The sequence below is a fragment of the Apteryx mantelli genome, chromosome 9, assembly GCF_036417845.1.
Source record: "Apteryx mantelli isolate bAptMan1 chromosome 9, bAptMan1.hap1, whole genome shotgun sequence".
NCBI classification, from domain to species: domain Eukaryota; kingdom Metazoa; phylum Chordata; class Aves; order Apterygiformes; family Apterygidae; genus Apteryx; species Apteryx mantelli.
In genome coordinates, this window is record NC_089986.1 from 2,267,625 (window position 1) to 2,283,212 (window position 15,588).

Consider the following 15,588-nt stretch of genomic DNA (forward strand, 5'->3'; position numbering starts at 1 on the left):
AATTCCCTTAAAAATAGAAACCAAATAAAGAGAAAGAAAACCTTCATCTCCCCTATGCTGCAAAAATATTGCTATATTTAAAATGACTCTGCAAGTTCGAAGCACCGCCTGGATACAAGGAGGCCTTGTGTCCCCAGCCGCAGCGTGTTTACAGGGACAGGGCCACCGTGCCGCCCGCCCCGGGGCCGCGGCGCTCACCGGGCTTCATCGCGCACTGCCACTTACGGAGCCAGCCGGAGCGTCCGCGCTTCCGGGAGCTGCTGCAGCCTGCAAAAACCACACACGCAGCAAGGCATTTTCTAGCACAAGAAAAGTCCAGCGACCGAGAGAAGCACCAGGGTTTTAAAGCAGCACCGGCAGCGCGGCCGGGCAGTCGCTGCTCTTGCCGCGTGCCGCCAGCCCTGAGGGAGGAACCGGCAGCAGAGGAGAACAGGGAAGACGGGAACGGCGCGGAGGGGCACAGACGTGTGCCAGGGAAACCTCCACCTGCTCCCAGCGCCCTCTCCAGCTTTCATTCCAGCTTCTCGGGCACTTTGTCACACTGCACACATTATATTCGAGTAAAGAAGTTAGGCTAAAAAGGAACGAGCTAGGCTTGAAATCACGGACATAAACTCGCCTTGAAACTGCCTTTTCAAATTCAGAATAACGGAGCATACAATTTTTACATTTTTCAGGCCACAGTTGTTTCTTTTCCTTTCTCTTCTATTTTTTTACCGATAGACAGAACGCGATAGATCAGACAGACTGAGCGGCAGTCCAAGGCTTAAGCAGTCTAAGAACGGATGTTATTTTGATTTGATATTTGACTTGGAGCACTTCCCAGCATCCGTCAAAGAGTTAATTCTCCTCTGGCTTGCTGAAATCGCATCCCCTGGCATAAAAGTTTGTCCGATAAAGCTTCTTCTTGAAAGCGTTTGCTATTTTCTGTCCTTGAGTCTTTCAGAGGGAGGTGCGGACGCCGGACGCGGAGCCGGGCACGGCCTGGCCCCTCACCTGGCCTCGGGCTCCCTGGCTCCTGCTGCCGCCCGAGCACGGCCACCAAGGGCAGCGCCGCCGTTGCCTTAGAAGGGCTTCACCTGAGATTTCAAAGACGTTACGGACACGTCCCTCTCTTCACTACCTCCTGGCTGATGCAAGAAAAACAAATAATGCAAACACCATGCGTCAGATTTAGATAAAGAACGTATTTTCCCCCAATATTGCTTATATTGGCAGGCATGCAGGCTTTGGGGGTCCTCAGTGCGCACTATTTCAATTTCCTTATGAAAGATTATAAATATTTCTGTCTCTGCAGCTAGAGAGTTTCTGGAAGACATACTGAATGAAAATGAGGGTGGCCAAGTTTCAGCTTCAATGGGAAACTTTAACTGTGATTTACTGTGAAAAAAGCAGGTCGTTCCCTTGCTCCTCACAGCCCCCTGCATCCCTCGCTGCGCTCCCCATCTGTTTCCGATGGGCCGTGTTGTCTGCATGCTTCTCATGCCACTGCTGACGGGTTACAACACCTAACCTGACAGGGCACAGAGTAAAACAAATGACTCTCTTCTCCCTGCAAAAATTCTTGTCACTGCAAAATGTCACGCACACAAGTTTGCAAGGAAACCGGTTTGCGCCTGCACCAATTTCATAATACGCTCTTTAGCTGGATGGAGCCACGTTTTACACTACGCCCCTTAACACTAACATTTCATTTGCAGTAAATATTGTTTTCAAAGCTACTGGAGATCCACATGTTCTCGCTTGTTCTAGAGATCTTCCTCGAGCGGAGATCTTTGGCCCCAGCTTTGCAGAGAAGCGAAACCCCTCGTAGCTCCCGAGGCCACTGGCCGCCCGCCGAGACGCAACGCTGGGGCGCCTGGGCAGCGCCCATCCGGGAAAGGCCACATGGCATCTCCCGGCGATGTGACACGGAGCGTGAGCCACGGGGAGGCTGCCCAAACTCCGCATCCCTCCGCCTCAGGTGTCTCGGTTTCTGAAGCACTGATCCAGGCCAGAAGTCTCCGTGAAGGAGCCTCGGGCCACGCAGTCAACCCTACACTTTGCACTCGTACAAAGCATGCCGAACTAACCGCTGATGAACTGACGGCAAAAAACCCCGCACAGGCATACTCCACGTTTCCGAGGCAAGAGAAACAATATCCTGTGGCAAAGCTCTCTAATCGCGACTAGCCCAGTTCAAACAGAGGAGAAGGAATAGCTGAAATCCAGCTTACGCAAGGCACAAAACGCATACAAAATATTGTCAAATACCACTGAACAAAAAGCACCAGTGAATACAATAATTCATTTTGAGCAAGAAAAAAAGCTATTTTTTCCAGATAAAATTTTCCAGATAAATTGCAGATAAACTACTGCAAACAGACTGGATCCTTGGACCATCAGAATTTAGATGATGCCTTGACTTTTTCACCTGGGCAGGACAGGACAGTCGCTTCTGCCTGAGACGGCGGCCGTGCTGACAGCGTGCTGGCGGGAACACCATCTGCTGATGGTAGCTGAGCAGGGAAAACAAAGAGAGGGCACAGAGGAAATGGAAGGCCTATTTTTCTTGGATGGTGATTAATACTACTTTGCAATGCCATGAAGAATTGCACCCAGCAGATGCAGCCATGAAGATCCTTGAAAGCTGTAGGAAACCTCCCGGGCTCAGAAACGTGGCTCTCGCATTGTCCCCTGCCCAGTCTTGTAGAAGTCCGCAGGGAAGGGAGAGATCAGCTTAAGGCAGGCAGCGTGGCAGGCAGTTTACTCCTGAAAGGTGCTCAGGACAGGCAGGTTTGTGAGAAGAGATTCAAAGTTTTAAACTGCTATAGTTGGTTTTAAATGACATCCAAACTGATTACTATATTGATGTGTTATCACTGCTTGTTGTGCAAATGCCTCAACAAAGTTCTAACTTGGTGATACAAAGCTCAACACCTGCATCATCCCCTTCATTCACCATATTTGCATGTTACAATTAAGAACTGAGCTCTGATTCCGGTAACTTATTCCTTGAAGACTTCTGTTTTACTTCTGAGATGGGATCAACCTCCATCGTACTGCACATGCACACATGCAGTTTCTTGGTGGAAGGTATCACCATGAGAACATGCAGACTGGTGTCAGGAAATTACCACCTCAGTTGCATGTGGGTAATGATAACAGGCCATGGTTCCATACCATTTCCCAAGATGAAATGTTAAAACTGCTATGATAAAGCCTGAACAGTGAGAATCAGAGAACAAATAGCTGTGAATCTGAGAAACTCCAGATGCATCAAGTAGCAAGCTTTAATAGAGTTTGTATAAAAGAAAAAGGGGAGAACTTCACTTCAATAAAAATGACAGAGGTAAGACAGGAAAAGAATTTTTACTCCTAAATGATAACTATAAAGAAATCAAAATGTGCATAATAATTTTCAGAGTGGGATGAGAGCTGTATAAACATCTAGATATAGCACAAGAGTGATCCGATATAAAAAGACAATTGCTCAACAGCTGGATCTTGTGCATCTATCTGGCTCCTGGTCCCATTCAGCACAGTTTTGATATTGATTGCACTGCAGTAGGAACATATTTTAACTCAAACTAAGAAGCTGTAAAGACAAAAAGTTCAGGCACCAGAAGATACAGAGATGGCTGTTAGTCAGGAAAGCAACATGAGAAAGGGAGTTAATGTGCAGTTTTGGCCTAAAGTGGATTTTTACAGCCAAAGTCTTTCAAAAACAGGATTTACTAAAGAAATGCTGATCTCCTTTAAAGCACTCAGTGGCTGGAACCAGTGCTAAAACAGCAGTTCTCATGTGCATCCACAAAGTTGTCCCTGGGGAGTTCTGATGTCAGCTTTCAAAGACGACATAATGAAGTAGATGCCAGTATGTCTGAGGGTCTGATTAGAAAAAAAAAGATTTGTGAAGGATAAGAATGAAGCTTTATTTCAATATTTTTCTAAGCCCTTTTGCTTATTTTCAGTGCGGTTAACTTCACAGAATCACAGAATAATTCAGCTGGAAGGGACCTCTAGAAGTCTCTAGTACAACCTTCTGCTCAAAGCAAAGCCAGCTATGGGGTCAGACTAGGTTGCTCATGGATTTATCCAATTGAGTCGTGAAAACTCCGAAGACGGAGACTCAACAACTTCTCTGGGCAACCCGTTCCAATGCTTGATTTTCCTCATGGTGGGAATGTTTTTCCTTATATCCAGTCTGAACCTCTCCTGTTCCAGTTTATGCCTGCTGTCTCTCATCCTCCCACCACGCATCCCTGGGAAGATCCTGGTTCCATCTTCTTGATGACCTTTGTGTAGGTATGGGCAGGCTGCTATTAGATCGCCCCTCAGCCTTCTCCTCTCCAGGCTGAACAAGCCCCATTCTCTCAGCCTCTCCTCAGAGGGCAAGTGCACCAGCCTCCAAAAACCTTGGTGGCCCTCTACTGAAGTTGCTCCAGTCTGTTGATGTCTTTCTTGAACTGGGGGGTCGAAAACCGGATGCAGAATTTGAGATGAAGTCTAACCTGTATAAACAGCATGTGAGAGCCCTTGTATCCTATATGCTGCTTTAGTTTGTTCTCTAAAGGAAACAATTCTCCTTTTAGAGCCTGTCCTGGAGTCCTTATTGGGATTTTACCTACACATCACGGTAGCCAAATGCGCATTGAATGCCTGGTGCAAATTAGGAGCAAGTGCATGGAGCTATGTTAGCAAGAGAGATCAAGCCTTGAGTAAATCTTTACTGCCACAAAAATGCAGAACTTAACTCTTCTGTCTGAAGTCTTGACAAAACCAAGCTTTGTAGTTGGTGACACCCATTGCTTACCGTGGCAGGGGAGAGTTATATGAAAGAAGCATATGCACTTTTAACAGTTAGAAGAATTTAAAAAATGCAGTCAAGTACCAATTGGAATGTGCGCATTCCCTATATTAATTTGAATTATTGGAGTATTATTTCTACTTTTGATTTCTTCATCTCACATGAATCTAGACAAATTGGAAAGAGTTCATAAAAATGATTCAAGAATGATCTAGGACTGGGTAATCTTTCATATCATGGGAAACTAATGAAGTGTATTCTCTTTAATTTGCCCAAGCAAACATAAAAATGGGACATGATAAAGTCTACACATAATGGAGATTTTCACCATAGCAGGGAAGGGCATAATGTGATCCAGTGTTTAGGGACAGACCAGAAATAAACCCGTATTTTAACAGTGAGGTTAATTTACCTGAGCAACAACCTAGGGATGCCATGAGTTCTCCTTCACTCGACTTTTAAAAATCAAGGCTGGATATCTTTAGAAAAATATGAAAAGATGATAGAGATCAAAGAGAAGGCATTTCTTTGGTATAAACATCATCGGGCTAGATTGTTTTGGCTAGTGTTTTATAGAAGATCAGAGTGTGTGATCAAGTAGTTTCCGCTGGATTTAAAAATCTCTCTGTAGGGTACGCTGACGTGTATCATGAGATCTTTTGCTAAAAAAAATGGAGTTACAGGATTCAAACTGTTATATTTACTAAATATTTTTCATAACTTTTCTGTAGAACCCACAAAAAAGCTGAAAATATTACCCAAACTAAAAATGGAAAATTATTTACTATAACTTCCATTGACTCTTAAAACATCTCAGTACAGAGAGACTAACTCCAAAATCAATATAACCCTAAACAGTATCCCTTAACATAACTGCTCATGGGAATTATATTCTGTTAATTGTATCTTGCTTTCTTTGCAGAACTATAGTGCATCAAGCTTTAAGCAGTTTTGGTACTGAATAAAAGGTAAAAAAAAAACAAAAAACAAAAAAACCTCTTCCAAGATGAACTCAAGTTAGATAAAAACAAAGTATTAAATCTTTCATTTGACGAAACACAAAATCATCCACAAAAATTCAACCCGATCATGAATGATCTTAATGATAAAAAAACTCCTCTTAACCTGAAAGAATGGAATGTGTGGGTGGTAAGTAAAAGAAGATAAATGAAATTAACCTAAGGGAATATGGATTCACTCTTTTTCATTAATCATCGCATTTGGTTTTGCTGAAAACCTGGAAAGGACACATTACTGAATGCCACTTTTTATAATTTTCAAGCAAGCATTATAGCTAGGATATTTCAGTTCACTAGATAATCACCACTGCTAGCAAAAGATAAATGTATTCAGAAGTTAATATGGTGTAGGCTATTCTGAGCGAATTGCTTTTTTAAAGAGGAATTCATAAAAAAGCCTCAGTTTTACCCGAATCATTGCCCATGGGCACAGTGTCTCTTCTGCAGCCCACAGGGATTACTGCAATTTCTTTGTAAGCTTCCAGAATATGGAATGTACTGCAATTCCCTCCTAGGCTATCAAGTGGTTTTACTGAATGTTTTTTTGTGCAAGAGCTTGTGAAGCCAACTGTCAATACAGAAGGTTATGTTGAAATGAGGCTCTTAAGAGCCAGCTTTTCCTAACAAGAGGCACATACTGTATTTACTAAAATTTTAAATGCCTTATATCCGTGCTAGAACAATAACCATTTAAAAAGTAGTATAACTTGTTTTTCCTAGCTCTGAGACCATCTGCACACTTAAGGCACATACATGTATTTGATCAGAAGAGCAGGATATGTGGGAACCCTCTTCCCCCTTGGCTCAAGGGTAGCAGAAAAAAAAACAATTCACGATGATTTAACAGCATTTCTGGAAAAGTGTGGTTGTCTAAGAACCGCTTTGCAGCGAGAAGAATGCATGAGAAATATTCAAACTTTCTCTGGGTTAATTGCCACTTTGGGCACATCCACTATGTTGCTTAAGCATAACTGCCTCTTTCCTCATCAACTTCGCCTCCAAACGTAGTGCGTCTCTGAAAGCCTTCTTAGCTACATCTGAAAAAACCATCACTGATCTGGCATCCTAAGGCAGGATCAAGGCTTTAAGGCATAATCCTTTCCTAAGTCTTGAGGATAAACGGCATCTTGCAACACGGTATCCAAAAAATGTAACAAAACCCAGCATTAACAAAACCCAAAAGAAAATAATAGAAAAAGAATTTGCCTCTGAATTCTTTCTTTAAGAAGAATTTGGTGATTAAACAGCATTGCTGAGAGGGAGGAATGACTTTCCTGTCTTTCAAAAGTATTGGAGATTTCAGAAGTGTCTGTCCCACTGTGGAATGAAAATACCAATTGTTTTATGTCCTTTACATTTCTTACCAGTTCAAGGAGACCTCTGATCCCTTTTTTTTCCTGTATCAAATCTTGTAAACTGAAGACGACACTGGAGTGTCTCCCACTCTGATACGGCTGTCCCCAGCTGCCACTGCTTTACATCACCGGTACCAATAATTCGTCATTCACCTGCAGATTTTTATTCCATTAAGCAGCACCTCCCACGCTGCCGCGCTGCCCAGGGCCGGGGCAGGCGAGGCACGACACCCTGCCGTCGCTGGCCCTCGGAGGAGGACACCGAGGAGCGAGGCAGGGGGAGACGGGCCCTCGGAGCCCTTCCCCGCTTCCCCAACAACCAGCGATGCCCCCGAGGTGCCCTCAAAGCCCAGAGCGCTGCAGGTTTCCCTGCAGCTGACGTGACACCACATATTCTCCTGCTGAATAAACACTTGTATGGCCCCCAACTTATTCATCCCCACCACATTTGCCTCCTCTTGTCGCCTTTTTCTGTTACTGATGCCTTTAGAGACCCATCTCTTCCTCCCGCCTCCCCTTTCACTCTCTCAGATACACTGGTCCTTGCGCAGCATCAGAGAAGGTCATAAAACTCTCCTGCCAAGAGCTGGGAAGTCCTCCTCCTTTTGTATACTTCTTTTCTACACGTTTGGGAGGAGCCGGGGAAAGGAGCTACGTTTGTCGCTGATTTAGATTCAACTCATGCAAGAATATGTGCATCACTCTGTGCTTCCTGCTGCTGTGTTTTATACCCCAGGCCAAGAATGGGACTGGATATTAGCAGGATGATAAAATAAACTCAGGGACCAGGAGAAAGAGACGGGAGGGAAAAGCAAGGAAAAAGAAGCAAGGAAAGGAGGAGGAGACAACTTCTGGTTTTAGGAAAGTGGAGATATTTGAGTGAATCTGCAAGAAAAGGAATGATAGGAAAGCAAAGACATAGATAGTTACAGATTTGAGGTAGCTTAAATTTAGAAGTCCAACGTGAACTACATAGGCTTTCTTTGTTTGCTGCAGAAGCACTGAGCATCTTATGGGAAAGTGCACTGGAATGAATCACACCTCTGAGAAATCCTGCTCCAGGCGCCTTGAAATGGGCACTTAGACAGCGTGGTCACTTCTTAACATCTGGAGTTTAGTAGCAGGGAGGGACATGAAGGGGGCAAAAAGGATCATTTTATGGTGAGGAAAGACGTAACTGCAGGAAACAAGGAACCCTTTTCCATATAGGCTCTTCTGGCAGGCGCGGAGAACTTCCTCGAGGCCCATGGCAACAACGGAAACTAAGGAGTGCAACATGCAGAAGGGGAGAATTCTCTCTAGAGAGGGGCTAAGGAAACTGCCCACTTTCCCCACCACCAGTAGGCCTGTCCTACCCCCTTAGTAGCCGTCTCTTGTCCTGTAGACACGAAGATTCATGTTTCTCAGTCACTATTTCTTGCCACGGGGTCGTGATGCCAACTCGCCCAGGACGGTTCATTTATCCCATAACCCCCACTGCCTCCCCTGGACAAACTAACTGCGCGCTGTAATGATGGTAGCAAAGAAATGCAGTTGCTCTCTGAGAACTAGAAAAAAATTAAAGCAAGTTTTTCTTTTCCCATTTTAGCAGGAAGAGTTGCAAGCTGCCACGAGCGCCTGAGAACGGGGAATATGCCCCTGAACTTTGGAAGAACATTTTCCCTTCTCAGACATTCACGGCGTTGAGCGGTGCCTAGCGTTTCCAAGCTGTCAGCTGAAGTCACTGTACACAATACAAGATTTTTAACCCTGTCTTGTCTCTTAAAAAAAATCCTTTTATCCTCAATTCTTTTGCCATCTAAAGCCCAATTCACTAATATCCTTAGTCCTAAGCTTTCATTTGTGTAAAAACCAGGAACTCCACCAATATAACCAAACTTGCACATTTTTTAAAATGCAAGAACATTGCTGGGCTTTGTCTTTATCTGTTTTGGGGAAGAAGAGAAGAAAGCTGCTAGATGTTAAGAGACACATTATCAAGTGCAAACTATGGTTCTGAAGTTGGCTAAATGGCATGATTGGGAGAGCAGAGTTATTGCTATCCACAGTTTAGAAAAAATACACAAATAAAGATGAAGAGTTATCATAATGTTAGGAACTAACTTTGAAAAAGCCTTGAGCAGAGTGTATTTAAAGTCTAAAGTTACTGCATCTGCTGAGAAGGTAATATTTCACTTAAAATCTTAATGCTGTACTAACATTTTTTTCCATTGGGGTTTAGCTGACAGCATACAAATGCAAGCTAGATAAAAGGCAAGTCTAACAAAAGATTTATTTATTTTTCCACCCCTAGAAGAGGCAATGTAATTTACAGGGGCCTATATAGACACCAGGATAGAGAAATAAAAGACAACCAAGTCTGCTTCGTGCTTGGAGCCGCTGCGCAAGCCGTGGCTCGGCTCAGCGGATGGCCAGCGCTCCCCAGCCCGGCTGGCTGCGGGCTCTCGCGCTCACACCGCGACACAGCGGTGGATTTCCGCACGGAGGATCACTCGCTTTCCTTACTGCCCAAAATCATTCACAGATTTGAACTCCTTCCCTTGTAATCCCCAGTGCTCATTAAGCTTACCAGGAAAGGGTCTCCCAGCCCTTCCTCTCGCTTTCCTGGGAAGCGCTCTGTCCAAAGCAGGAAGCAACACCTTCCGGCCCAGCTCACCGACCCGCACCGTGAACAGCCATCGCCAAACCCACCGAGCTCTTAACAACCACAAACTCCTTGGGAAGCACACAACTCCTTTCCTGTCAGCTGGAAAACCTTCCAGCTTGAGAGCAGAGGTTTTCATACACTAATCCTTTCACTTTATACAAATGTATAAATGGAGAACTCTATTTAAACACACAGATAAGTGGGATTAACACAGAATTCATTGCTGCCTTTTGACAGCATCTAGGCAAGTGATAAACCCTTGGGAGTGAAACGACCTTCCCCCTTGTTTCTGTGGATATTGTGACACCAAAGCTACAACACTGACACATGATTTTTCACCAGCCTAAAATAATGACAAATAAGTGAGAGAGCACGCCAAGACTCCTTGCTTCATGCGTTCTAAGATACGTATTATGCTCTTACTTCCTAAGGACTGTTAGAGTCAAGCACAATACACAGTTTACTCTACTCAAGATGTTAGTTCAAGTACTCTGAAAACAGACTCAAGTGCCTCTTGGAGCGATACGGATAGGGTCCTCACTTTTGTAAGCTCTCATTATATTAACCAAAGAGCAATGAAGAGCTCACTGGAAATTGTTGCCTTCTCATGCCCTTTTTGTTGCTATTTGCCTTCCGTTTAGACCCATCTGAAAATACCAGCTCTATACTGCTTGGACTGGTGGGGTCCAGATCACAGACACAAGAGCAATACCCATCATCACAGTCCACAGTCCTCTGGCTCACAGACCTCCCCCTACTGTGTCGTGTTTTCATGCCTTCTCAGAAATATCCTAGGAGATCTCAGCACTTTGCTAGGGAAGCAAAAGGGAAGCAAGGTGTCAACTTTCCTGTGATGTTTCCAGACCAGTGACATAAGCAAAACCAGCAAAATCCATGGCAAAAACATGGAAATGGTGCCTCATGTCTCCACCAAGGATTACCTTTGCCACCTCCTGCATTTGTAGCAGGCCCCGTCTGGTCTATTGGCTCTAATGCTGCTGCTCTACCAGCATAATCAGTAACTTGCCACAAACATACTCCTTTTTGGACAAACGTATCTGAGAATTCAAAACAAAGCTATTCTATTAAGTTTTGCAATTTTAAGTGAGATAGACTCATTTTCCTTGTAGCTTGACATATGTCTAATGCTGATGTGATGGGCAAACCACAGCAATCCTACTCTACTGAGACAAAGTTTCAGCTAAAAGCATGGCTTCTCTGACCCTAGTTCAGTGCCACATGAGAGCTGTGAAAGGAGGAAGATGCTGAAACACCCTATAAAGATGAGCACAGGCAGTACAGTCTGCAGCAGAAGTTGTGGCACACTTATACGACTTACTAGATTCAGTGTTGATGAAATACAAAGAGATGTTAGCTGTTAAAATAAATAGCTGAAAAAGTCCATTATTCAAAGTCTTGGCCAAAATATTCAAAATTCTTGGCCAGATCTGTGCAGGATTTCGCAGAATGGCAAAAACATCTAAGCAAAAGGCCATTCCTCCAAATTTCAATGCATTGATCTAAAACACACAGGTATCAGTAAAGCTTCAAAAAAAGATCACCAGAATATTCTACCTGAGCAAAAATTTATTTTTCAGTCAGCCTGTTTTCCAGTATATCTGAAGTATTATGGTTGTTATTCAGTATTGTTCCTAAGAAGATGCATACTATGGATTCATTTATATTAAAGCAAATAACTCTGAGGAAAAACCCTCGGCACCATGCCAGGGATGGCCTGTCAGACAAAGACAATATGAATTGGGTGCAATATCTGTGCCAATTTCCCTTGACATGTGGCAACTGCTGTAGTCTCCAGTGGACGCTGGGACGTGGTCCAGCAGACGTATCTCCTGTACATGGATATGCTCCTTTATCTGGACACTGCAAGATGGGTGTATATCACTCCCACTCCCTAAGGGTTATTAGAGATTTAGTCATGTGGATTTACGAGTCCACACTAACTTTGGGTTGCACCCCTCCAAGCATACACCAAATAAGGTTTGCTTTTGACTCTGAATCTCACCAGAGATGCTGAGATGAGAGGAGTTTACTGGAGAATTCCAATTAAAATAGACGCTGTCTACTTTATGCTTGAAAGTTTGCTTTCCCTTTTCCAAAAGCTTTCTCCTCTGAGACCACAACTATCACTGCACAGAGTGAAGAGACACAGCGTTATCTCTGTGAGCTACGCTGCATCATCCATCCTAGGAGCTCGCCTGCCAGGAATAAATCTCCCCTGCTCACAGCATATCAGTAATGAATACAGATCACTTACCTGTTGCCTTTTCAGGATTATTGCACATAAAACATTGCCAAGTTCCTGCTTCCTCACTGTAGCCGAATAAATCAAAGAACCTCACTTCTTCCAGGTGCATCTGTACATGGTCCAGATCCTAGGCCAATAATGAAAAAAAACCAAAGCCATTCACCATGTGAACTGCTGCACAGTTAACAGCTCGTAAAACGCAACCACAAAGGGCAGCGCATCAGCATCTAACAAGTGTCGTCTTTCATATTTTTCATGTGGACAAACAACCTGCCTGGGCAGATGTACTAAGCAGGACACATCTCTCTTTTTATCATCAGTAGCAGCTAATATAACAAGTCTTTAGGAGGTAGAGGCCTGGTTTGGGGGTTTTTTTTGCCTCTTCAACATTCCTGCCAGCTGCGCTCTTAGCGGTCCTGCCCAGCACATTTCGCTCCAGCTGAATCTGCTTGATTACTTCCGGCCCTCTCTTAGGGCTTTTCCATGACCCACAATTTAGTGGTCTCTGCTAATAGTCTCAACTGCTGGGGACTTCCTCCCTTCTACGGGGGCAACACATCAGAACAAGAGCTAACAACTCGGCAGTGGCTGGTCCCCCCCCCCTTTTTTTTTTCTTTTAAAGAACAGAGGTTCTGAACCCAAATCTCCTGTGAGAAGCACTAATGTACTAATACGAATGTTTATTTCCAAAACTGCAGCAATGACGGGATGAATTATATTAGACAAAACATATCCATGTGAATGCGACGTTCTTACTCTCCCAGCGAGAACAGTCAAGGAAGTACGAATTGTGCATCTTAAAAGAAAATTTAATGTCCGACTTGATCTAAGAAGCCTACAGAAACTACACTTGCAGCTTCGAGTACTGGAAAAGCTGGAGAATACTCTCTTTTGGACAATTAATAATACTGTATAATTCAGTGTAATTTAAACCCAGTTATTTAATTTTAAAAATGATTGTGATCTCACACTTAAACAAAGGCTGGTGTTAAACAACACTCAGTTACTGACTACAAACACAAAGGAAATTGCCAAGACCGCTCAGAAAACAGTCCTCTTTATTTGTGTGGGGTCTTCATAGATCTTGCAATACTGTATGCAGCAGCCCAAAGAAAACATGAATTTACACAGTTCATACAGTAAATGGAAAAAATACCTTCTCTTGCCAGGGACATTAGTTCAACCCACTGAACAAGGCTGCACAAAGGACAGAGTTGTCTGATTCAGGCCTTTTCCATGTGTATCTATTTCAAAACATTTACAGAATAAGAGAGAGAAAAAACCCATAGCTCAGAGGAGAGACCCAACGGCACCGCTTCTCTCCTCCCCGGTCTCTTTCGGACTGGGACGTGGTCAGGAAGCAGCTGTTTTCCCGAGAACCAAAATGGCCCGAGATGACCTCACTGCCCCCGCTGCCACTCAGCCGTCGCCCAGGAGAACATGCAGCATTACCCAGAGATGTTTCCGTATTAGCCTTACTGGAGAGCAGCGGTACAGCCGTGAGAACAGCAGTGCTTGGCCATGCCCCAGTCCTTGGGCCGTGAGCTCTGTTTACTCCGGCTTCGGGCTCAGGTGTCCCACGGTGAACCTGGCTGGCTGGAGCTGGCTGGACCAGTGGACTACACTGACACTTATGCCTCAGATGCACCTTTGCTTGGCTTGCAGGAGAGTGCTCTCCGGGCAGTAACACCCCACGCAGCTTGTCTCTCCGCTCCCGCAGGGAAGACAACCAGCCCCACTGCGGCAGCTATCTCACCTCAGGCCCTTCCTATTGCAACGTCACTTCAGAGCTTGGCACCCCACTTAAACGCCCATGGCCCATCCTGCTGAGCTCAGCCTGGGGGCAGCAGCAGTTGCCAGAAGAAGGGTAAGAAAAAGCTGGCGACACCTTAAACTGCCTTGGCTGTAAGCTCTGTGAACACACCAAGCCCTGGACACTGATGCTTTTAAATAAAATTCCAAGGAGAATATCTCGTATAAGATCTGTCAAACCAAGATGGCTTTTCCAAGTCCAGCTGTTCTCCAGCCCGGCCTTGCTCCCGGGCAGGGCACAGAGGGCTGCATGCTCACCCGCAGAAGGAGCCCGTGGCGTTCTTCTGGTTCTCCTTTGGTGTCCAGGCTCCCTGCTATCCTCTGTATTTGGGGAATCGTATCCTACTGCTGCATGTGGCATAACATTTGGTTGTGCAGTTCCTTATACTTTGTGTGCCTTGTTCCCTGGCGTCAAGGCTGCATTCATGCTTTAGCGTTTTCCCTGAGGCTGACCCTCCTCTAGAAGCATGTGCATCAGGCAGTGTGTTTGCACAGTCTGCTGCTGGCCTGCTCTGCCTCACAGCACTCAAACACCGGCTTCCTGGAAACAGCCAGTAAAACTTCATCATTGTGCTCTTTAACTGCTCTTTATACATTGCTGAAGTTCATGTTTTCCTCCAAAGGGGAATTTTACACATTCACGGAATTTAGCTGACTGTTGTGCTCCACAGCTGGAGAGCTGTGCAACCTTCGATCCTATTTCTTCCACTGGTCTGCCAGTGGCAGATCTCAGACAGAGTCTACCTTCAGATACGTCAGGCACGCTGCTGCGAGCTTCAGGGCTGGTGACTCCTCAGGCAGGAGGACCTGGGAGAGCAGAAGAGCCAGACTGCATCCAGCCAGCTTCTTAAAATTTCCTTCCCACTTCAAGTTCTTGATCCAGTGCAAGAAGCCCCCCCGAGTATGGAAAGGTGCAACAAAGCGTGTCCAGGAACATGCCCTGCCCTGATGTGCCCTGGCTCTGATCTCCCTTGGTCTGAGGTTCTGAGAGGACACAAGATGGACAAAATGATGATAGTATTGCTCTGAGTGGAGCTGCGCCAGGCATTATAAGGACACATGAATCAAACTCAGAAAAAACTCTAGGAACCTCTCCATCCTGTGAAAAATCTCTTTAGTTGCTGTAACGAGTCAGTAGACCAGAAGAAAGGCAAATATCATTGAAAGACCAATGCAGCAATCTTTCTTACACTTACCTTTCTACTCTGTTATAGTGGAAATAATGTGAAACAAGACACTTATTTTAGGGGGGGGACTGCATGGTAAAAGCCTAATTGGGGAGATTTATCTCATCCTTATGCTACATCACCTTGAAATTTTCAGCGACTCCATTGTGAAAACGTGGCACTTTGCTGCTGCATAAACTGAGACAGCAAACAAAGAACAAGAGAACAGAACTAACAATGGCTTAAGAATGTTAATTATTCTCTCGCAAGGCTACTCAACAAAAGACTAAAAGACTATCTTAAGGATCACATGGGGCTCATAAAGTAGTCACCATGTCTCTCTTCTGACACAGCATGAGTCAACACAAAGAATTCTGCAATGAGCTCAAAACCAGTTCAGTTTTTATAATGTAGCCTGTGTGTACTTTGATAAAGAACTATGAAGCAACTGAACGGAAATCTGTGAGGATGTACATCTGGAAATACTTTACTTCTGGCACATTTTAAGCAGTGTAGTATAAATATTTTTTGTGG

The 15,588-nt window shown here is 44.6% G+C and overlaps 1 protein-coding gene across 1 annotated transcript in view; it reads right to left on the reverse strand.

Annotated features, from left to right (window-relative positions):
* Window positions 1–15,588, reverse strand: part of VEPH1 (ventricular zone expressed PH domain containing 1) — a 90,029-nt gene that overhangs the window by 7,564 nt on the left and 66,877 nt on the right. The window contains exon 11 of the mRNA XM_067301559.1: window positions 12,086–12,203. Within this exon, the coding sequence (XP_067157660.1) occupies window positions 12,086–12,203 (118 nt within the window). The remainder of the gene's footprint in view (window positions 1–12,085; window positions 12,204–15,588) is intronic.